Raw genomic sequence first — 23383 nt, 5'->3', positions numbered from 1 at the left:
TGTTGACATAGCCAACTTTTCTTGCCATTCTTTACCATTGTCTGCAATAGATTTTTCCTCGTCACACCGCAGGTTTTTGTATCAAGTCAACAGCATGTACCCAGTAGGGGTGGAGGCCCTCATTGCTGCACAATCATAGCTGATACAATTTTTAAAAGATATCTATATTCACATAAATATTACTTACAGTATATAATTCATTATTTCAGGTCCGTCAATGAATATCCGAAAAAAATCTAAATACTTCTGTTTCTTCAATTTTACTTTTCGACAGGACCTTTTTCATTTGTGCCTACATGTAGGCTACGTGTAGGGGCCTACGTGTATCGATATGTTTCATTACTCAAAAAATTAAATTTAAATATCAAACATTGGTTATAGGCCTACTATAGCTTTCTCTTGAAAAAACGCATTTTTATGAAGGGATAAAGAAAACAAATTTGTCGTTTGTTTTTACCCTAATGTTGAAAGTAAATATCAGCCTTGATGCAATTGCAATATTTACTCTGAATATACACGATCAAAAAGCATGACCTCGTCTGAAGTCACATGATGACGTGGCACTGATCACATGACCAGGAAGTCCCAGTTATATTTAGGGACTAGAAACTGAAACCAAAACAACGCAGGCAGGAAAGATCGAGGAAGGGAAAAGACAACAGTAAGTGATTTATAATGATGTCGTCGATATTCCACAAGATAATACAAAAACCAATTAGTTGACGATGTTCTTAACGTATGTTCCAATGTGTGACTTGAAAAATACGTTATCACTAGAATAGTATCAGTCTGTGCCAAATTATTTCAACCCTACTGGCTCGTCAGACTCTTCGGTACAGTAAGAGCAATCAACTGAACCAGAGCAGTGACCAGTAACCGAACAAATTTACAAATATTTATTGACCCAGCTTCGATTCTACATGTGATTTTCCTGGTATCTGGCGTGGCATTTTAAGACTTTTAACGTCACAGACTGTGGGTTATAGTATATCAGTAGTAGACGGTACGTACGGATTATTATTACTATTTAAATTACCTGTTTTTAGGTTTATGTCTTGTAGAATCAATGAGTTTCCCCATCCCGGTGGTACGACAGTCTCATATATTCAACTCAATGATGCTAATCGTATCAATAGGTAACGCAATGCTGTAGGTGTTTACAATTTCTTGAGCTGAACTTAAACTCTGAACATTTATATGGTATTAAAAAGAGAAATACAGATGTCACATCGTTTGGAGAGGCCAATTTTTTTTCTTTCACATTTTTTTTTATCTTACTCTGATACCCCAAGTTGCAGAGATGGGCCTGACCCCCCCCCCCCCAAACCCCCAGTAGCTGGTCAATAGGCACCCTTATAATGCAGGTTGAGTTATATAGCCAATTATATAGATGACTTGTGGGATGCGCCAAAGGGGGGGGGAGGGGGGGCAGAACTGCTTTTTTGACCGGAAAGAGTAAACTCCTAATCAAAAACTAATCTAGGTTCCACAAGGTATGTCCTTTCTCAATTTGGCCAATGCATAGCATTGAAAAAGCCCATATTTTCAGGATATGTTTTGAAATTGCTGACTACAAGCCTTCACTAAATATTTCAGATGGCAAGAGCGACCCCAAGCGGCCTGGCCCACCAGCAGCAGATACTGAATACTACAGACATTGTGGTGGTGCTTAAAGACATGACAGAAGTGAATGCCGATGTCTACTGCAATAGCTGCACGTCCAACCTGGAAGGAGGTAAACAGAGTAGAGCTATACCTTCTAACTAAACTAGACCCTTTACCATTGCCACAGAAAAGATATGGATGGATATCCTCACATAATCTTTAGTGTAGAGCTAGACCCTGTGCCAAGAGTTTATCAATCAATCAATCAATCAATGAATAAATAAATTAATTAATTAATCAATTAATTTATTAATCGTAGAGAGAGAGGGATGATTGATTTATCTACATATTATCAAATATTTCTAAAAGTAGAGCCCGTAGAACGAGACCCTTTCTACACAAATGAATATCTTTAAACCATGGTAAGGTACAGTTTTCATTATTTTTTCCTCCCTGCAGTTTTATTTGCTGTGTAATCATGTCCATATTATGAGTGATATCAGGCACAAGGTCACTGTCATAAAGTAGATAAAAGAAGGTCGGTTCATATCAGATAAATTTTAAGGTTGCAAAGGCCATTTTTCGTTCTAGTGTTAATCACTGTTAGAGCACGCATTTTAATTAGGGGCACCAACTGACACCTCAGCTATAATATCCATTAAAGAATTTAGTTACAGATTACTAGCGGCCCCATCGAGGTACAATGTATACTTCAGCGATACATTTTCAGGGACTCTATCATGTATTTACGCGACAGGGGGGAGTTATACTCACTTTCACAAGTTCGATCCCTGCTGTTGGGGATGGGGTGGGTGGGGGGAGAGGTTAATTAAGAGCCTGGGGATGTCAGTCTCTCAAAGTTGTATTAGGCACTTGGACTGGCTCACTGTTACAGCACGCATTTTATTCAAAATTTTCACTTTTATGCATGCAATTTTTTACCAGTCAGCACCCCCGTACTGGTACTAACAAAAAAAAGTTCATCATTATGCTCCAAAACGTAGTTTAAGATCACTTGACCAGTTTTTGCTCCTGCCGTATAATGCCAGGATTGAGAACAGCTTTTCAAGTCTATAGACCAAATGAATGGAACATTCTCTCGATATACTTCAAAACCATAGAGTCTGAGGACAATTTAAAAAAAAATTGAACACTTTTGTTTTCAAAAAGTTTCATAACTGATTTAACTGGCTGTTATCTTTACATTGTACTATTTGTTTTATATCTTCTCAGATATTAAAATATTTTAATTGTCTATTTATTTATTTATTTATTGAATTTATTTATGTTGTTCTGTTCATTTTACCCTTGTGAAGTCTACTGAAAATATTATTTGGATTTTAGACCATAAATAAATATTATTATATTATTTTATGGCTAATCTGTATCGCTAAAGTGTGCCACACAATGTGCCACACAATTATCACGTATGTTACATAATTCAAAAAGTTTTTTGTGTTTATTTTCAGGTGAACTGGCCAGTACCCTAGCTAGAGTCGGAGGAAGAGGCTATGAAGAATCTAGAAAACGCGTTGGTAGGTTTTAACACTTGCATTATCTTCTTATTAAGTTCCTTATAGATTCTTTAAAGTAGACTTTAACAGAAAAGCTATCTTTATCAATTATTTTTCAAAATATTTAATAAACTTTTATGCACAGCGGATATAGTTGATCACGAGCTTCTTTGAATTATACCACGCTCTTTAACACAGTGCCCTTCTCCGTCCTCTTAATTAATACTAGTGAAACAAATCAACTATTGATATTTCATCATACTGCACATGTGTGTCTTTGACTCTTTTATGTAATGTTCAGTTTATTGTTATGGTTTCTAATACATGTACATACAGGTGGCAGTATTGCCATTTCACTTGTGTCCGTATTCACAACAGGTCGGACAGGGAGCAACGGCCTGGCGGTCAGTGACCCCGGTGACCTGAACTGCAAACACGTGATCCACCTGGATATTTTTTCAAATGGCACGTGGAAGGACAGAACGATAAGAGTGTTGCAAGAAGCGAATCGCCTTGAAGCCCAATCTATTGCAATGCCCGCATTTGGCACAGGTAAAAACCACTGGGTTGAACAGAGTGTGGGCAGGTTGTGTAAATTCTCTATTTCAAAACGGTTGTACATTTTTTTATTTTTCATGTTAATTCACATTTCTGCTGAATTTCATTTATTCCATCTATATCGTTATGTTGTTCTAGCGAGTTTGAATATCATCTTAGAATGTAAATTATAAAATGCACTAAGTTTAATTCGTGAAAAATAAAATTATAAAACCTGAAAAATATTTCCAATTACTCCAGTTTTTGGATTATTGTTAACATAATTTTTTTCTGAAATATCCGTCCACCTCTGTCCAGGAGCGGCCAGGCAGGACCCCCAGGAGGTAGGCAAGGGGATGTTGGAGGCAATAGCAGAGTTCGTCTTACAGGGCGGGTGTACAACTCTTAATCGGATTACTATAGTGCTAGTACAAGAGAGGCTTCTGGACAGCTTCAACATGGGTGGGTTAAAACAACTGGAAATTTTTCTCCATTTCTTAGACGTATTGCATTTGACTTGACCCATTATTGCCATCGCCTACGGAGCTTTGTGTGTATCATATTAACTTTTTTATTTTCATTTAAGTTTTTTTATGGAATTTTCACCGCGGTGAAAAATAATTTACACCGCGGTGGAAATTCCATAAAATAAAATAAAATAAAATATAATTAAAAATAAATACAATATGATACTAACAAAGCTCCGTAATCGCCAAGGAGGTTATGGTTTTGCGTTTGTTGCACTGTTGTTGATTTAGTTACATGTAACAGCCTGACGTAAAAAATCATTCAAAAATTTGATAAGATTTTCAAATGGGCTGTCTTAAAATTTGGAGGTTCAGCGACTTTTACAACCCTAAAAAAACCGGTCCTGTTGAATTTCCCACAGGGACAACTGGCAACAGCTAATTGCGCTTACCTCATTACTGCCATGTCAAGGGGGCCTGTGGTTTTGCTTTTGTTGGTTTGTCAGTTGGTTAGCGTAAGTTAAAAAAGTAATGGAATTTTTGAAATGAGCTACGTTTAATCTTGACAATTATCCATCAAACCATTTAGACAAATTTCTAGAATTTTCAAACACGGCTGGTCCGGTTAAAATTTACCGCAGCGCGTGAGAAGGGCCTCTATATGGTATACAGGGGTAGATCCAGAATTTTTTGAAGGGGGGGATTTTTAGGGATTGACAGGCCTCGGATTGCGAGGCTGACCCTTACCTCCTAAATAATAATAATAATAATAATAATAATAATAATTTATAATTTATATTTGTATAATTATTATAATAATTTATTTGCTAAAATCGCAACCTAAAGGTTGAAGTTTACAATGTGTCATAAATAAAATCATAAGGTATTTAAAGTAACTAAAAATTATAAACTAAAAGACCAAAACAAGACTTATAAGACAGTTTGGAGCAGTATTTTACATAAATTTGATTTCTGGTTCAAACTGTCTAAAACTCTTAAAAAGATTGGAGCTCAGGTGAGGCCTGGCTGCTGTCAAGCGCACATTACCGCAATTCGACCGAAATTATTGTCAGGTTTGGGGCACGCTCGAGGGCCCTTGAAATAAATTGGTGTTTTGGAGGGAAAGTGGCGCCAATTTGTACGGTTTAGAACATGATTCAGATATATATAAAACGCACAAAAAAAAAATATATATATATATATATATATATATATATATATATATATATATATATATATATATATATATATATATTTTTTTTTTTTTTTTTTTTTTTTTGTGCGTTTTTTTTTTTTTTTTTGTCAGAAATCGAAAAATGGTCAGGACCCCCCTGACCCCCTCCCCATCTAGAACCGCCACTGGTATACTGCATGTATATATAATATGCTATGACTAAACCGTGATTTCTTAGACTACATGTATGTATCTTTACAGCGGAATGTGTCCCTCTCCAGCCTCAGGACCCAGAGTATCTGGAAATTTCCCAGAGCCAAGAGTTCCGAGGAAGATCAATTGAAAGAGTAAGAGAGTCAGAACTGTTATTTCATATGCCGCGAAATATCGTGTAGATTCTATATAAACTAATGTAAAGTTTTTCACGTAAACAAGTGACAGGTGTTTGAAAACTTGAATGTAGTACATGTACCACAATTTAAGATAAATTTAATATTGTGAAATATCGTGTGAGATATGTTTAAATGTGTATGTTAAAATTTACAAAACTGTGATATAAAAAAGCGGTAAACAAGATGTGGGCACTTTGCAGTGACTTTTTCGATCCCAGATCAACGGTTTTTCTAATTAGTTTGTTAGGGAGTGGAGCCAGAGCAGACGTTCTGCCTCAGAAAGTAAGCCTCCTCTTGCATGTGCATTGTGAACGCTCATAAAATGAAAATACACACATCTTGTTTTCAGATCGAGCGGCTGCCTCAACCTATTCCCTTACAAACATTTCCAAGGGATGTACCAAGGGATGTGGACCTAGCGCCAGAGAGATACGTGCCGGCCTCTAGTCAGCCTAGACCACACTTGAGACGCTCAGGTCAGAGGTAGTTTTATTAATCCCTGGTGGTTGTTTTAAGAAATAAGTGCAGAATTGGTTTAACGTTTTGCACTGAAAAGTTCCAGGATAAATAAGCAGCAATCTGAGAGAAAGACGGAGCTTGTTTCAGACAAATACTTCCTTTAGGTTAAAGTTTAATTTGAACACGAAGGACAAAGAACCAAAAACATGTTAACGAGTATTTTGTGGGTATTAGGTCCTTACTCTAAGTAAGTACCGGTAGGTTAAAGTAAATATTATAGCGTTGGAGTAGATATGAATGTTTTTGTTTATATTTTTTAATTAATCTATCCAGTTATATAAGTAAAATAAAACAGACTGAGACAGACTGAAGTCATAGTTTTATGAATTGAAAGGTACAAGCAAAGCAACAAATAAAAACATACACAAAGTGCAGTGATTGATTCAAATTTGCGAAATATTGGGTGAGAAAATGTTGGTATTAAGAACTAAACTTACGATATAGAATTTGAACTATTACAGCATTTATTTTCACAGAGGCCGGGCGTCCAGAAAAAAAAACATTGAGTGTTTTTTACATGCTTTGGTATGATCCAACAAACGAGACATTCCTGATATTCAGATATCCCTTAAGTATCAAGGACTCGACATACGATATATACTTAAAGATTCACTTTTCCAGATAGTGGCCATCATGAAAGTTTCGGTTTCCGCGAGGAAGGAGGTATGTCTATTCCATACCTGACCGAGAGCAGCCGAGAACATCGCAGTATCACTTTAGCCTCAGTGCTCACGGGGAGCATGCGTGGTGACGACAACGTGGCGTCAGACGATAACGTCACAGAGGAGTCGCAGGCGTCCTCCAAGGAATCCACAGCCACTGTCTCCACTGTTTCTTCTCTGCATAGCTTGTCTGATCCAGAAATTGAAGGTGAAGACATTCAGGAGGAAAAAAATGTCGCAGCAGCACGAGGTGATCTTTCCATGTTCACTTCATCTGACGGAAAAATTTTAGTTTCTTCTTTTACAGAAAGCACGAGGTCTTGGTATAGTGTACAACTGGCCAATGAAAATAATCGGAAAAAGCCACAAAATAATTAAGGCATGCTACACAGTCACTGTGATTTGATTGATTAGAAAGCAGGTGTGTTTAAAGTCTTACAGGTCGCTGTTGTGACGAAATTAATAAAGTACATCTCTCTGCTACATTAGTCAGTGGCCTTGATACGTTGATGAAGCTAAAAAAAGCTAGAAATAGCCCTATCTAAAATCACCTTTGCGTCTGCAAACAATTTTACAAGGTCGCTATATATTTAACCTTCACAGTACATTTTTTATTTTATTTGTATGGGTGAATAGAATAGTTTGGCTATACTATTAATCGTAAGGCTACCTCTGATTAAATTCTGCAATATTTGAATAATTCACATTATAGGCCTACATAAAAACATATTTATTGTTCATAGTCTTGTGTGAAATAATACCAGTAGGTTTCAACTTATTCGAAAATCACGAATGTGGATTTGTTATATAAAGCTGTATTGAAGTATTTTAGAATAGTTATATCTTGTAGTTTAGTTGTACTATACGCAGTACAACAGACAGGCCTATCCAACTACCAGACTCGGCACAAAATGATCCTGAATTAACCGGTATATCGGACCACACCACCCGTTTTCAAGGTGTGTGTCAGATCGTATTTCGGAGTATCAGTCAGAACACCGACAGGATGAGCCTGCGGCCGTCCTACAAAATTTGTTCTGGGGTATGATGTTCCGGTTAATTCAGGATCCTTATGTGCCGAGTAGTTGGGTAGGCCTGACAGACATCCATGTGAAATGCAATTCCGCCACGGTTAACCTTTGCTAAACTACGTCTTAGTGATAATAATTTTTACATACAAGCTGGGCGGCACACCATGCCGAAAAATGAAAGGTGTGACAGAATTTGTCGCCTGTGTACTCAAGGGGCAATTGGAGAGGGATGCCTTTTCATACTTCAATATATGCCCTATGTATAAAACTTACTGAGAGACAATCTTTACTAAAGTGTCCCTAAAAGCTGATACAAGGTTGTATTATCAGAAAGTAAATCATACAAAGTGTTTAACAGTGATAAGATAAAAGCAAAAGTACAAAGAAAATAAAGTCTCCCTTTTACAATTTTATAATAAATCCATATAAGAAAATCAGTGAAGTGACTGTTCTACTTTGTGACTCCTAGCATATTTCTTGTATATTTTAATTGGTCTGTACGTATCATGTTACATATAATTGTTAATGTATGATGAATGAATTGTATTTTTGATAAATTTGCAGTAAACACACAAAGCAGTTTCATCTCGCCTTTAAGAGAGCATATTTTATTTGTAATCCAAGAAGCACATCTGTCCATTTTATAAAGATATATTTCCTCATTCACATACTGTATAATTATTATTATGTTAACATAATAAATGCATAAAGTCATGTTAATCTTTGTACATATGTACCGGTACAGAAATAAAATGAATTAAGTTTATAGCTCATTCTCTTTATATGCAACATTTTTGTGATATGTTTGAATAGAAGTGAACGTCACAGCAGAAGAAGAAAGAAGAACCGCTACTGACATAAACCCCGAGTTTATTAATTCTTATTACATGTAAGCCTAAGACGGCCGCACTACAATGGTGGATTCAGGGAGAGGGACGCCTTATTTCCAAATTCCTTATCTTAGGTGGATTCAGTGCAGCACTATTGTGCGGTACTTACAAATTGTAACGAATCAAATTGCACAGATCCACTCGCATTACATAAGTTTAGGAATTATTTTTAAGTGAACTGAACAATGCTAAGCATGATCTTAGGCTGTATTCCCAGTGCTTTAAGATCGATCTATCCCCGCGGGGAGTCTCACTAGATTACTGTCAGATAATCCGGCTTAAAAGTCCGTCCCGCCTACTACAAGCTGTAAGGGGTAATTAACTTTCTTGTCCACTCGGCTGACAGCTATTTAGCGTGAACACCCAGGGAGTTAAGTCGATCTAAAGTAGATCGATCTAATCTCTGGAAATGGGGTCTTAGAAATAACAAGCTAAACATAATGCTAAATATTTTCATGGAGGGACAGCACTTAATTCAGTTCTATTCGGAATATTTTCGACATATCTAAAATATTTCTCAGTTTGGCTATTCGGCAGTAGGCCTATACTTTTGCATGTCTTGTGTATCTGTTTCGTGACTCAATATTTTTAAATATTTTTTATTTTTAAAAAATATAAAATATCAATAAGTTTAAGTCTAAAAAACAAGTTTTTATAGATGATTAAATAAAAAAACAATTTATCATTGCTTTTTGCCGAATGTTAAAAAGTAAATGTGTGCCTTTGTGAATAGTAAAACGATCAATAAGCACAACCTCTCGCGACCTCTCACGTGACGTCACATAGTGATCATATGACTGGAAAGTCCCAGGTAGGGACGTGAAACAGAAACCAAAACAACACAGGTGGTAAAGATCGAGGGAGGGAAAAAACAACAGTAAGTAATTTATAATTAAGGTCGACGATATTCTTGAAAATCATACAAAAGCCATGTAGGCGATGATATTATAAGTTACGTTAATTGACATTTGTTGACCATGTGCCAGGTCTTTGGGGCTTTATCAAAGGTCCAATGTGTGACTTGAAAATATGCGTTATCGATAGAATAATATCAGCCTGTACCAAATTATTTCAACTCTACTGGCTCGTCAGACTCTTCGGGACAGTCAGAGCATCAACCGAACCAGAGCAGTGACTAGTAACCGAACAAAGTTTTACTGAAATTCTACATGTAGGCCTACTGGTACGGTGTGAAGACAATGGTAGTCCTAGGAATGGAAGTCCGGGGTCACATATGATTAGTACGAGTTAGTCTTAGTCGGGTATTGGGGCTGGTATATGAGACGAATGTCACCCGTACAAAGTAATTGGAAACGGACTACGGATCTTAGTGGACTTCCATCCCTGTCAAACCGGGTGTTTGGCGCAGAGCCAGTGTTAACGCCACAGATTTCGCTGCAGACTTTGTCCGATAGTAAAGCACATGGTACAAACGGACCTAGTTTATAATTTTCATTTGTTTTTTTTCCCTTACATTAATTTGTGTGTTGTAATTTCTGTAATTGCTGTCTAAGTCTCAGATATTTAATTCAATAATGCTGACAGGCTAGCGCTATGCAAAGTTGAATATTGTTTACCGTACCACGGGCTGCACTTTGTACTTTCAACATTTGTACGGGAAAAAAGACAACTCATATGCAGTTGTCACATCCTATGTAGTCGCTACCCTCTACCAGGGCCACAGATTGACTTTTCACAGGATATTCACAGATATGTCTTTAGATAAATAAACGGTCATTTTACTGTTGTTTTTTTTTTTTTTTTTTTTTTTTTTTTCATTTTTCCCCATATTATCTGCCACCTTGGTAGAGGGAGTCGCCGGCTTTATTTTTCTTTTCCATTAATTATTTTAAATTTTCATACCTTGACTTTCAAATAGCAGTTTGAGGTGGGGAGGGTGGGGTCACTCTTTGAAAGTCGTGTAGGGTGTGGTCGGTTCATGCCCTTTATAAAATCCTCTTTATCAAAGTAACACAATTCAGAACTAGGCCTTTATATAATTAAAGACGTGTCCGGGGAAAAGGGAGGGTGCACTGGTTGCAGTAAGCCTTTTTCGGTGAACAAGTGACCTCCATCAGCTGTAAGTCCAAAGGAAAAGAAAAGAAAAAAGAGGAGAAAAGGGGGGCAGTCCACAAACGTGTCCCGCCTTCTTCGTTGACTTTTCATCAATGGCATCTCCCCATTGTGAATATTTACAAGCCATCTCGGCTTATTTGTATCATGCTTGATCACAAGTGTCTCGCTTGTGTCAAGTAGGATGGGTATCCAGAATCACCGTTCAATCCGAGCTGCTGTATCGTGTTAAGGAGATCTCCTCCGAAAACACTGGGCAGGGTATGCATTGAGCGTGCTCTCTCTCTCTCTCTCCGACCACTAGAGAGGTAGAGAGAAAAATAGTTCGGGATGTACTAAAAAACCTACTTTTTGGCTTGAAGAGACAATCTTTGATATAGCTTCTATAACAGTTCAAAATTGGGTTAACTTAGAAGTCGAAAAGCTCCACATTTTCAGGCCAAAACCTTGTTTTGAAATTGCTGTATTAATTATTTCAGATGGGGGGAGCGGTCTCCAGCGTTCCGGCCCACCAGCAGCAAATACTGAATACTACAGACATCGAAGTGGTGCTGAAGAGCATGACAGAAGTGAACGCCGATGTTTACTGCAATAGCTGCAAGTCCGACCTAACGGGAGGTATACAGAGCAGAGCTAGATTGACCTTTTATCAGAGCCAGAGCGATTTTATCTAGATATTCTTAGAAATAAGTGTAGAAGTACACCCTCTTCCGCGGCCGCGGAGAGAATTTTTTCACTAGATATTCACAGATATTTTTGCACAAATGCATGTATTTTAACCCATGTTGACCCATATATCAAAAAGTAACCCCCCCCCCCCGATATGTTGTTAATAAAACCAAAAACTCGTACCCGCTTTCCTCTTTTTTTTTTTTTTTTTTTTTTTTTTTTTTTTTTTTTTTTTTTTTTTTTGCTGTTAACTATGGCCAGCTATGGGTGATATCCAGCACTATATCACTGTCAAAATGTAGATAACAGAAGACGGTCCATATCATATAATATTAAAGGTCGCAAAGGACGTTGTTCGTTCTATTCTTGATCAAATGTGCCATCTGATATCTTGGGGGCCTCTTGTAGGGAATATAGCCTACAAAATTGATTAAAGAATTTAGTAAGAGACTACTAGCGACCCCATCGAGGTACATCAGGTGTAGTTAGTACCGATACATTTGTAGGATCCTGTCATGTAAGTAACGGCAGGGGAGGGCAGTGGCGGATTTTGAGGGGGGGGGGGGGGGGGTCAGGGCCGTCCTTCGGTTTCTGAAAAATATATCGCACCGATATTCCCCTCTTGAAAATTTTGACTAACTAAATTAGTTCTAAATCGTACAAAAGGAAAGGGCTCGGTTTGCTCTCCAAAACACGTTCCGGACCCCCCGTCAAATAATCCTGGATCCGACCCTGGGAGGGGGTACTCGCCTTTACAAGTTGACCCCTACTCTAGGGGATAAGAGCGAGCGAGCGAGCAAGAGAGAGAGAGAGAGGTTAATAAATTGGCTGCGCCAAGTGTAGGGGTGTCTATCTGTCAAAGTGCCCATGGACACCGTCTGTATTGCTAAAGAGTGCCCCGCAATAAGTAAAAATTATCACGTATGTTACATAATTCAAAACGTATGCCATTTGTTTGTTTTCAGCAAAGCTAGCCAATGACCTTGCTAGAGTCGGGGGAAGGGGCTATGAAGAATCTAGAAAACGCGTTGGTAGGTTTTAACACTCGCATTTTAAAATGTGTTTTAAGGCCAACTTTTACAGAGAAGGTATCTTTATTAATCATTTCTCATAATATGCATACATTGTGACTAATTTTTTTTTTTCATATTCGAGCGCATTCAGAACAGCGGACTAACAGACCCGCTGTTCAAATATGGCCGACCCATTTGCAGAGATGAGCTTTTTCCGCGGAAACTCGGAATTCCTCGTATTTTCAGTTCAATTCTGATGATTTCTGAGGTTCGTCAAGATCTGCAATAAAATCTGGAGGAGATAAATGTTCAGATTTATTATTTTATTTTTATTTATTTATATTTTTATTTTTTATTTTTTTTTGAAACCTTGGCTAATGTCTGTTCTTGAATGCTTGTTGCGTAATCCTCGCGGAGAATTTATTCAGTGTCTAATCGGGAATTAAGCGGCAAGCTTTTTAGTTCTGTTATTCCGCTGTTCTAAATGTGCTTGTACACTTCTGCACGGCGGTTATTGGTGTATTATTTATTACATTTATAGAGCACGCGCTCCCTTGAATTTTACCACTCTCTATTTTTAAAGCCAACTTTGACAGAGAAACTATCTTAATTAATTTCTCATAATATGTAATACACATTCTCACATTGTTTATTTTAGTTTATCACGTGCTTAGAATACGCTCTTTAACACTGCGGTCCCTCGCCGCGCTCTTAATCAATAGTACCCTGGCAAAACAAATCGGCTTTTGATATTTCATCCTATTTTTTCGGTTTTGTTAGGTAATGTTCAGTTTGTTAATACATTTCTAATACACGCATGAAATAGTTGAATTGCCATTTCAATTGTGCCCATTTTATGTGCATTCACGACAGGACGGACAGGGAGCAACGGCCTGGCGGTCAGTGACCCCGGTGACCTGAACTGTAAACACGTGATCCACCTGGATATTCATTCAAATGGCACGTGGAAGGAGAAAACGAAAAGAGTGTTGCAAGAAGCGAATCGCCTTGAAGCCCAATCTATTGCAATGCCCGCATTTGGCACAGGTAAAAAGCACTGGGTTGGGCAGATTGAACAGGCAGTGTAAATGCTCTTTTTCAGCATTCACATTTTAATAATTATATTTATATGTTTTTTCACATTTCTGATGAATTACATATATACCAACTAAGTCATAGTTCTAGCGAGTTTGAATGTCATCTTAGAATGTAAACTATAAAATGCACTCAGTCTAATTCGTGAAATAAAGATGTAGAATGAAGTAACCAACATAATATTTTCAATTACTGTAGTACAGTGTAGGTTCTTAGATTATTGTTAACACAAAATTGTATTTTCTGAAATCTCCGTTTGCCTTTGTACAGGAGCGGCCAAGAAGGACCCCCAGGAGGTAGGCAAGGGGATGTTGGAGGCAATAGCAGAGTTCGTCTTACAGGGCGGGTGTACAACTCTTCATCGGATTACTATAGTGCTGGTTCAAGAGAGGCTCCTGGACAGCTTCAACATGGGTGAGTTACAACAACTTCCTTAGACGTATTGCATTTAACTTGAATCATTTTAATGATTAAAATGCCATCGCCAGGGAGGTTATGGTTTTGCGTTTGTTGCACTGTTGTTGATTTAGTTACATGTAACAACCTGGCGTAAAAATCATTGAAAAATTGTGATAAGACTTTCATTTCAATTTCGAAGGTTCAGCGACTTTTTAGAACCCTCAGAAAAGACCAGTCCTGTTGAATTTCCCACAGGAACAACTGGTAACAGCTCATTGCGCTTACCTCATTATTACCATCTCCGGGTGGGGGGGGGGGGGGGGGGTGCTTGTGATTTTGGTTTTGTTGGCTTGGTTTGTTGGGAATTTTAAAATGAGCTTCTTTTAATCTTGACAGTTATTCACTAAACACTTTAAACAAATTCCTAGAACTCTCAAAGAGGACTGGTCCAGTTAAAATTTACCACAGCGCGTGAGAAGGGCCTCTATAGCATGGTATACAGGGGCAGATTCAGAATTTTTGAAGGGGGGGGCGGATTTTTAGGGAATGACAGGCCTCGGATTGCGAGGCCGAACCTCACCTCCTTGTCGTCAGGTTTGGGGCACGCTCGAGGGCCCTTGAAAAACAGTGGTGTTTTGGAGGGAAAATAGTGCCATTTCGTACGGTTTAGAACAATACTCAGCTAGATTTTTTTTTGGTGCGTTTTTTATCAGAAGTCGAAGTGGGGTCAGGACCCCCTAATCCACCTCTAGATTTGCCACTGGTATACATGCATTTCTATATAATACAGGGGCGGATGTAGGGTCTACCGGAAGACGGTCAGATTTTCAAGTTTACATTGACGGGTATCTATTTTTTTCTGTCAGAAGACGGTCAAAAATGAAGAACGGATCAACAAAGATAATTTGGAAGACTGTCAAAAAATATATCTGAATCCGCTCCTGTAATATGCTCTGACTAATATAAACCCTGATTTCTTAGACTACATGTATGTATGTATCTTTACAGCGGAATGTGTCCTTCTCCAGCCTCAGGACCCAGAGTATATATCAATTTCCCAGAGCCGAGAGTTCCGAGGAAGGCAAATTGAAAGAGTAAGAGAGTCAGAACTGTTATTTCATATAGATTCTCCCGCGAAATATGCAGATTCGAAATAAATTACTATAAAGAGCATTTCATGTAAACAAAAGACGGGTGCTTGTAAAAGCTACTAAACACTAAGGCTCTATTCCCATAGATTTTAGATCGATCTATCCCCGCGGGGAGTCTCACTAGATAACTTTCAGATAATCCGACTTAAATGTCGGTCCCGCCTACTACAAGCTGTAAAGGGGGTAATTAACTTTCGTGTCCGCCCGGCTGATAGCTATTTAGCGTGAACCCCCAGGGAGATAGGTCGATCTAAAGTAGGTCGATCTAATCTATGGAAATGGGGTGTAACTGTACCAAATTTTTAAGATAAATCAATTTTATAAAATAACGCATGAGACATGTCGGAATGTGTGTGTTAAAAATTACAAATCTGTGATATAAAAAAAGCGGTATACAAGGTTTTAATTTGAGGGGCACTTTGCAGTGGCTTCGACGGCCCTAGATCAATATTTTTCTAATTTTGTTAAGGAATGGAGCCATAGCAGACGTTCTGCCTCAGAAAGTAAGCCTCCTCCTGCATGTACACGCACTGGACAAAAGAAGTGTCACCCCCTAACTCAGAGTAATAAAAGTAGGCAGATCTTGGGTACTTATAATGCCTGGTCTACTTATAATGTGTATAAAACCGCTATACCATGGAACTGTATTGTTGGTCTTGTACATGTACAGCAATTTTTTTTCCTGTCTTCCTCCAATATGGCAAGATACAGGCAATTATCTAACAGTTATAGGTGCAAGTTATTAACCTGAAGAGGCTGAATATAAGCAATGTCAGAATATCGATACAATTGAACTGTTCAGTCAGAACCGTGCAGAGGGTCTGGTATCGGTATAGAAACACTGGTTCAAGAGACAAATTGCCTCTGATGGGACGTCCAAGAAAAAATACTGGCCGTGAAGACCGACGACTGATTTTGATGTCCAGGTTGTCAAAGTTCGACACTGCTTGTCAGTTGACAACACAGTGGAACAATTTCACACATAAGAATGTGTCTGTGAAAATTGCTAGGCGTTGGTTACATGCTCAGAGAGTGTACAGCAGGGTAGCAAGACTGAAACCTCTTATATCGTTACAAAACAGGCAACGTAGAGTAAACTAGGGTCAACAGGATCTGGAACTGGACAGTTCATGACAATTGGTCCTATATATTTTTTCTGATGAGTGTCGCTTTGGTCTGACCTCTGATGACAGACGGGTACTATGCTGGCAAACTGCTGGTTAAGCATTTGAACCACATGCACTGAATTTTCGAACCCGGAGCAGCATATTCATCATGGTGTGGGGCTGCATCAGCATCCATGGCTTGGGCGAATTGATAGTGGTTAATGGAAACATGAATCACTAGAAACATATCGATGTTTTGGAGTCAGGCTTGCTACCATCTATTACTGACATGTTTGGTGACAGGAATTATCCATTTGTTCACCAGGATGACAATGCTCCTTGTCACAGGCCCAGAGCAGTTGATGATTGGTTTAACCAACAGGACATTCGCAGGGTGATGTGGCCTGCCCAGAGTCTGGATGCAAACATAATAGAAAATGTGTGGAATGATATGTCAAAACTTTTGACAAATGTCCGTCTAACCAGCAGAGAAACTCTGTTATATTCAGTGTTTCATGCTTGGGCCAGCATAAGCCCTGAACGCATCAGACAATTATATGAACCCTTGCTTCGTAGACTGGCACCTATTATTAGGTCACGTGGCTATGCCACTAAGTACTAATTTTGGACTTGAAACTGCATATTTTGGTAGAATGTGTATTTTGTTCTTATTTTGTGATTTTTTTGTGAAATTTGATGTTAATAAAATGATACCAGGAGCATATCATTCCACAGTCATTTATCTCCCCCATAGTATTGGCTCAGTAGGGGTGACACTTCTTTTGTCCAGTGTGTGTACATTGTAAACGCTCATAAAATGAAGCCACGTACATCTCGTTTTCAGATCGAACGGCTGCCTCAACCTATTCCCTTACAAACATTTCCAGTGCCAAGAGATGTGGAACTTGCGCCAGAGCCATACGTGACGGCCTTCAATCAGCCTAGACCACGCTTGAGACGCCCAGGTCAGAGGCAATAGTATTAATCCCCGGGGGATGTATTAAAATTTATTTTTTAATTAATCTGTTCAGTTATGTAAGTTAAATAAAACGGAATGGAATTACAGTTTTATGTATTAAATAAAATTTGCGAGCTAAGCAACAAATGAAAACATACACAAAGTGCAATAAATGATTCAAATTTGCAAAATTATTGGATGCATTTCATATGGGCAGGAAGGATCTAACAGGTGAGGCAATGCTGGTATTAAGAACTTACGATATACATTAAAACAACATTCAGTTTTACAGAAGCCGGTCGTCCAAGCAAAATTATTGGGTGTATTATTATTTTTTTAATATTATTTATTTATTTATTTATTGGTACATGTATGATCCAACAAATAAGACAATCCTGGTATTAAGACGTATTAAGGACTAGACTTACGATATAGATTGAAACTTAAACATTCACTTTTTCAGAAGGCGGTCGTCATGCAAGTTTCGGTTTCCGCGAGGAAGGAGGTATGTCTATTCCATACCTGACCGAGAGCAGCCGAGAACATCGCAGAATCACTTTAGCCTCAGTGCTCACGGGGAGCATGCGTGGTGACGACAACGTGACGTCAGACGATAACGTCACAGAGGAGTCGCAGGCTTCCTCCAAGAAATCCACCTCCAAGGAATCCACAGCCACTGTTTCCTCTGTTTCTTCTCTGCATGGCTTGTCTGACCCAGAAATTGAAGGTGCAGGCAATCAGAAGGAAAAAAATGTCGCAGTAGCACTAGGTGATCTTTCCATGTTTACTTCATCTGATGGAAAAATTTTGGTTTCTACCTTAAATGAAAGCATGAGGTCTTGGTATAGCGTGCATCTGTCCAGTGAGAATAATTGGAGGGAAACACAAAATAATTAGGGCCTGCTACACAATTACTTTGATTTGACCGTGTGTAGAGAGCAGGTGAGTTTAAAGTCATACAGGTGGATGTTGTGGCGAAATTAATAAAACATACCTGCCCACCAGTGACCTTGAGAGGGTTGATAAAGCTGAAGAATTAAGCTAGAAAAATCTAGAACCAGCTTTGTGTTTGCAAACAAGGCTAACAAATGGCAAAGGACTTGTCAGATGAATATAATAAAGTCGGCACATATTTAGCCTTTACAGGAATTTCTCATTATATGTGTGTGGGTGAATTAAGCAGTTTCTCTATACCTTGAATCGTAAGGCTATCTCTGATCACCTTCTGCAGTATTTGTATAATCCACATTATACATAAAAATGTCTTTCTTGTTCATAGTCTTGTCTGAAATTATACCAGTAGCTTTTATCTTATACATTAAGAATTTTAAAAAATTAAAATAATAATTTCTTGTAGTAAACTTGTACCATAGAAGTAACCGTACAACACGTGAATTCCGCCATCATTAACCATTAATAGTCTTGTGTGAAATAATACCAGTAACTTTCAACTTATTCGGAAATGTGGATTTATTATATAAAACTGCATTGAAATATTTTAGAGTAGTTATATCTTGTTCTTTAGTTGTACTTCACGCGGTACAACAAACGTCCATGTGAAATGCAATTCCGTCACCATTAACCCTTGTTAAACTACGTCTTAGTGATCATAATCTTCAAATAGAAGCTGGGCGGCACACCATGCCGAAAACTGAAAGGTGTGACAGAATATGTCGCCTGTGTCCCCAAGGGGCAATTGGAGACTGATGCCTTTTCATACTTCAATATGTGCCCTATGTATAAAACTTACCAAGAGACAATCTTTACTCAAGTGTCCCTATAAGCTGATACAAGGCTGTATTATCAGAAAGTAAATCATACAATGTGTTTAACAGTGATAAGATAAAAGCAAAAGTATATGTAAAAGATATTAAAGTCTACCCCTACAATTTCATAATTAATTCATATAAGAAAAGAAGTGAAGTATCTGTTCTACTTCGTAACTCTTAGCATATTTCTTGTTTATTTTAATCGGTCTATATTATGTTACATATGAATGAATTGTATTTTTGATAAATCTGCAGTAAACACACAAAGCAGTTTCATTTCGCCTTTAAGAGAGCATATTTTATTTGTAATCCAAGAAGTTCATCTGTCCATTTTATAAAGATATATTTTATAATTCACATACTATATAATTATTATCCTATATTGCACAAGGTAACGTTAATCTTTGTACATATGTACCGGTACAGAAATAAATTGAATTGAGTTAATGGCTCAGCCATTTTATATGCAATATTTTTGTGATATGGCCAATAAAAGTGAATGTTTAAAATGCTGACTTCATTTCCATACAAGGCTTTTCACAGGATTGGGGTACAGGCCGTCCAATATTGCCACCTGTAATTTCCTCTAAATTTCACGGCGTCCAACTTTTCCAAGTGCGAGAGCGGGGTAAAAAAAAAACGAAATAAATAAATAAGTAAAAACGATACATTTCAAGGGGGAGGGTTAAAATAATCGATAACGATCTCCCACTGACGCTCTTTCGCGAACGAACTCCCTTGAACGAATATGAATATTGTCTTCTCGTCTCGCTTGGATCGCAATTTTTGGCTACTCGACTATAATGTTTCTTTTTAAAAAATAAACCATATGGTCCTTTCAGGTCTGAAACTTAGACAAACTAGGCATAGTTGATAGAATACGTCCCACATTTAACAATTATAAAACCGTAAGTCTTTTTATACACAATAGTGAATTGAAACGGTCTACTTCACACGTACATGTAGTGAAGACGGCCCAGACTTTTAAAAACAAAACACAACTTTTGTCTTTTGTAAAGAAACTAACTTGGAATAATTCAAACATCTATTAAAGATTTTTTTCCATAATTCGATTTCTATTGGTTAATATTTACCATTTCAAAACCTAATAACAGATTTCTCAGGAATTATTTAAACACGTTATTAACACAACTTCCAAACAAACGTACACTGATTGGGAGCATGAAATCATTGTTTTTGATTAAACTCAGTAAATTTCATTTACTCGTAGCATGCCGCAATCAGCAGCCAATTACAAAATCTCATTCAATTTACGTCACATTTGTGAACAAACATACATCACGCATCTACCACGCTGACACGTTGCTGTCTAAGGGGCCGTTCACAATGAATTTTGTCGACCTAGCTAATGCACCCCAACTGCACAGGACTCTTGGTGAATGCAATCAGATTAACAAGCCTCTTCTTGGCCTTGAGTAGAAAACAGGAAGGCTGGTGATTATATGAGTACACCGGGAAAAAAGAGGAGGCGTTTTAGTTCACCTATCACTTATCCCCATCTTCGCCGCTGGAAAATACGGCCGCGGCACGGGGACGCCTTTCCGCGCGGTCTTTCTCTACTTTACACGTCTCGCTCCAGGTTAAACCCATCACGTGTAACTTACTCTGGATTGTTCTTTTCTAAGGTCCCCCGGGCTTACGCCTCCCAACAGGGGTACATCAGATCGATTCTTCCCCATTTCATCCTTAAGACGCGGTCGAGCCAATTCATATCACGGATTTGACATCGTTGACGTGGTTTCCGCAACAAAATAGTTTTTATGGGGTGGGGAGTTGGCCCCACATTAACTAGGTTGACAAAATTCATTATAAATAGTCCCTTACATTGATGTTCATTTGATGCGATGTACAAGCACCATTCCGTCCATTACCCCAGTGTAACGGAGAACCGGACGCCTGGAGACCACTGTCCAGCGTCCTGCACTGACGTGGTCATCCATAATTTCCAGAAGATCTCGTCCATATTCCTCGTCCAACAATTCCTTGCTCATGACGATCACGATGTAGCCATCTATGGGGATACAAGCAGAAACATTGCTGGTAAACAGGCAAATTGATGAGAATATGTTTTAGAGGGACATTTTAAAAACCTAAACAAATTCCACAGCTATCTTTATTTTTCGCTTGTTTGAATTCTTAAGTTGCTATTGAAATTTACCTTATAGTACAGATATCTGACAAAGAAAGTTAATTAAATGACGAGTACTTAGAGAGTATGAATTTTTAAATTAATATTACCCGGCTTAACGATACGTATCAGTTCAGCCAAACAACTTCCGTCCACGTGACCTGGACCGAAACTTCCCACAGAAACGACGGCGTCATAGGTATCTAAAATGTTGAAAAGTCAAAGTATATATTTCACGTTTCATAAAAGGTAAGCCTACACTTGTGTTGGATATTAGATATTGGTTCTCTTATTTATTTATTTATTTATTTATTTATTTATTTATTTATTTATTATGATAGCATTCTGCAACTACCGTCTGGTATGTCAAGGCGGTTTGGGCCTAAAATGTCGCAGACGACGTTTCTGTACAGATTCTTTTCCTTTGCTTTTTCCAACATTTCTTTGCTAGCGTCTAAGGCATCGAGGTTGTGAAAACCGCTATTCTTCAACTTCCAAGTGTTTGAAAAAGAAAAGAAAAAATATACCAGTGCAGTTAAATTATCGTTAACGAATAAACAGCAAAATTAATAAACTTAAAGCAACAAAAAAATTACTAAATTGTGTAAAATCAACAAAAATTTATGACAAGTTTATACTAATTGAATATTCAAATGCTTCGTGTTTGTTTCATTTAATACAAGGTAGCTGTAAAGTTAATGAAGAGTTCATCTACTGCCGGGAAGTTACAGATTAAAAAAAAAATTTAATCGACATTTTAGCTTCACCTCTAAACCCAGCAGCCCAGTTCCAGCCGCGGCGTCCAAAATGAGGGCGTGTTTCTTTTCGTCAAAGAGTTTCTCCACTTCTTTGGCCAATATTGAGGGACCTTCGTGATTCAGAATCTTTGCAGACTGGTGAAGACATGATAAGCACAGAAAACTGAGATGCACTAATAAGGTTTATATAAACGTTTTATTTCACAGTAGAAAAATGACAAAATACGTACAGACACATCGTAAATAAAAACCACATTCTGGATCTTTTAAGATCCACTTAAAAGTGGTTAAAGTCAATGACAAAGGGCGTTGTGGTCTCACCGTGTGACATTTCAACCAGATAATGGAATGGCTGGACTGGTCACCGTATGACGTTTCAGTATATGGCCTATATAAAGAACCGTGTATGCGTAGTATGTAAGGCAGAAAGCAGATATTTAAAAATAATCCGACTTGTGCGGGATGGAGAGAGGACTAATAAAGTGGTACCGTGGTACGTTTCCTGCGTACTAGTAGGCCTATAGTAGCTACACTTTATTGTTATGTATATATTTTTTACTACAAGTTGATATCAAGTTCTTTGTCAATAAATATACCTACGTCGTCGTATATTGGGGCCCAGTCCTTGTATATTTCCAAAGCCTCCTGAAATGAGACGTTAGCGTTTAATACTTTCTTGTAGATCTCCTCGGTTTGGCGTGACAATTCTGTGGCCATCTTGTCCTTCTGGTGAAGCGCAAAGTACACAGGTTTTGTTCTCAGCATAAAGGTCATATAAATGATTTCGCTGTAGATGCGTACAGTATAAAGGGAAGTTTTATCTTTTGCTATCAGCATGTTTCAATTCACGTAAGTCATTCAACGGTCACCATCACGGGCCCAGATTAACATCTCCACATAAATTTTAATACGGTCCATATATTTCGCGTTCAAGGTCGTCCATTTTTCCCTGTCTGCCAATCAAGATTGCAGTGAAAGTTCCCCTTTTAAAATTCTACAGAAATAAGGCCATTTTTTGCTCTGTTTAATAATTACATGAAAACATGTGGCGAAGGGAGTCACCGGGATATTTTGTCATTGGAATTAAAAAAATAATTATGCGATAAGGCTAATATATTATAGTGACACAATTAAAATTAAAGGAAAAGAAATATGTAATTTTTAAAGGTGGGGGTGCTAATGCACCATGAAAAACTGGGTTTCCGCTGAAAACCTAGCCCCCCCCCCCCCCCACCCCATTTATCAGTAGCCTAGTTGCCAACATGCAAGCGGCACAACGGTTTATCTCCTTCGCTTTTGCTCATAACCAATGACTTTATTTCATCGCAGTTTATCAAGAGACCTATAATTTAGCAAAAGATGCTGCAGTTACTGTTTAAATGTCGCTGTCAACACTGTAAATTACTGAAAATGACATTGATTTTTTATATTTTTTAGAAAAAAAGGGATTAC

General features: G+C 38.0%; 3 protein-coding genes across 6 annotated transcripts; 2 read left to right on the top strand and 1 right to left on the bottom strand.

Moving 5' to 3' along the window:
• Positions 1-531: 531 nt before the first annotated feature.
• Positions 532-8682, top strand: LOC106162870 (uncharacterized). Its single transcript, XM_087009880.1, has 8 exons — positions 532-661; positions 1597-1735; positions 3075-3140; positions 3498-3671; positions 3975-4118; positions 5559-5644; positions 6039-6165; positions 6830-8682. The coding sequence occupies exons 2-8, from the start codon at positions 1597-1599 to the stop codon at positions 7246-7248; spliced, it is 1155 nt and encodes a 384-aa protein (XP_086866006.1). The 5' UTR covers positions 532-661; the 3' UTR covers positions 7249-8682.
• A 901-nt stretch (positions 8683-9583) lies between these two features.
• LOC106162871 (uncharacterized) lies at positions 9584-18398 on the top strand. 2 transcript variants are annotated; one of them, XM_087009133.1, is made up of 8 exons: positions 9584-9668; positions 11344-11482; positions 12499-12564; positions 13420-13593; positions 13912-14055; positions 15049-15134; positions 17142-17262; positions 17722-18398. In XM_087009133.1, the coding sequence occupies exons 2-8, from the start codon at positions 11344-11346 to the stop codon at positions 18150-18152; spliced, it is 1161 nt and encodes a 386-aa protein (XP_086865259.1). In that variant the 5' UTR covers positions 9584-9668; the 3' UTR covers positions 18153-18398. The 2 variants fall into 2 exon arrangements, with proteins under 2 accessions (XP_086865259.1, XP_086865258.1); XM_087009132.1 differs by having other exon boundaries at positions 17719-18398.
• A 43-nt stretch (positions 18399-18441) lies between these two features.
• On the bottom strand, positions 18442-22989 carry LOC106155766 (methyltransferase-like protein 27). Of its 3 annotated transcripts, none has more exons than XM_087009135.1 (6): positions 22532-22989; positions 21941-22066; positions 21529-21664; positions 21284-21376; positions 20870-21056; positions 18442-18540 (listed from the first exon to the last, which is right to left on the bottom strand). In XM_087009135.1, exons 1-5 carry the CDS (start codon positions 22766-22768, stop codon positions 20878-20880), a joined length of 771 nt encoding a protein of 256 aa, XP_086865261.1. In that variant the 5' UTR covers positions 22769-22989; the 3' UTR covers positions 18442-18540; positions 20870-20877. The 3 variants fall into 3 exon arrangements, with proteins under 3 accessions (XP_086865261.1, XP_086865260.1, XP_013386212.1); XM_087009134.1 differs by lacking the exon at positions 18442-18540 and adding an exon at positions 19296-19630; XM_013530758.3 differs by lacking the exon at positions 18442-18540 and having other exon boundaries at positions 19296-21056; positions 22532-22980.
• Between the last annotated feature and the right edge of the window lie 394 nt (positions 22990-23383).

This window comes from Lingula anatina, chromosome 3, assembly GCF_051362555.1.
Source record: "Lingula anatina isolate TDL-2025a chromosome 3, LinAna3.0, whole genome shotgun sequence".
Taxonomy (NCBI): Eukaryota; Metazoa; Brachiopoda; class Lingulata; order Lingulida; family Lingulidae; genus Lingula; species Lingula anatina.
This window is presented reverse-complemented; position numbering and strand designations above follow the sequence as displayed.

Bases quoted from the DNA above. Each gene is read 5' to 3' on its own strand.
- LOC106162870 (XM_087009880.1), top strand. From the start codon at position 1,597: ATGGCAAGAGCGACCCCAAGCGGCCTGGCCCACCAGCAGCAGATACTG. The intron at 3,141-3,497 runs GTAGGTTTTAAC...TATTCACAACAG, and splicing joins AGAATCTAGAAAACGCGTTG to GTCGGACAGGGAGCAACGGC. The intron at 4,119-5,558 runs GTGGGTTAAAAC...GTATCTTTACAG, and splicing joins TCTGGACAGCTTCAACATGG to CGGAATGTGTCCCTCTCCAG.
- LOC106155766 (XM_087009135.1), bottom strand. From the start codon at position 22,768: ATGCTGATAGCAAAAGATAAAACTTCCCTTTATACTGTACGCATCTAC. The intron at 21,665-21,940 runs GTGAAGCTAAAA...AACACTTGGAAG, and splicing joins CTGGGCTGCTGGGTTTAGAG to TTGAAGAATAGCGGTTTTCA. The intron at 21,377-21,528 runs GTAGTTGCAGAA...TCAACATTTTAG, and splicing joins CCGCCTTGACATACCAGACG to ATACCTATGACGCCGTCGTT.
- LOC106162871 (XM_087009132.1), top strand. From the start codon at position 11,344: ATGGGGGGAGCGGTCTCCAGCGTTCCGGCCCACCAGCAGCAAATACTG. The intron at 11,483-12,498 runs GTATACAGAGCA...GTTTGTTTTCAG, and splicing joins CAAGTCCGACCTAACGGGAG to CAAAGCTAGCCAATGACCTT. The intron at 15,135-17,141 runs GTAAGAGAGTCA...TCTCGTTTTCAG, and splicing joins GAGGAAGGCAAATTGAAAGA to ATCGAACGGCTGCCTCAACC.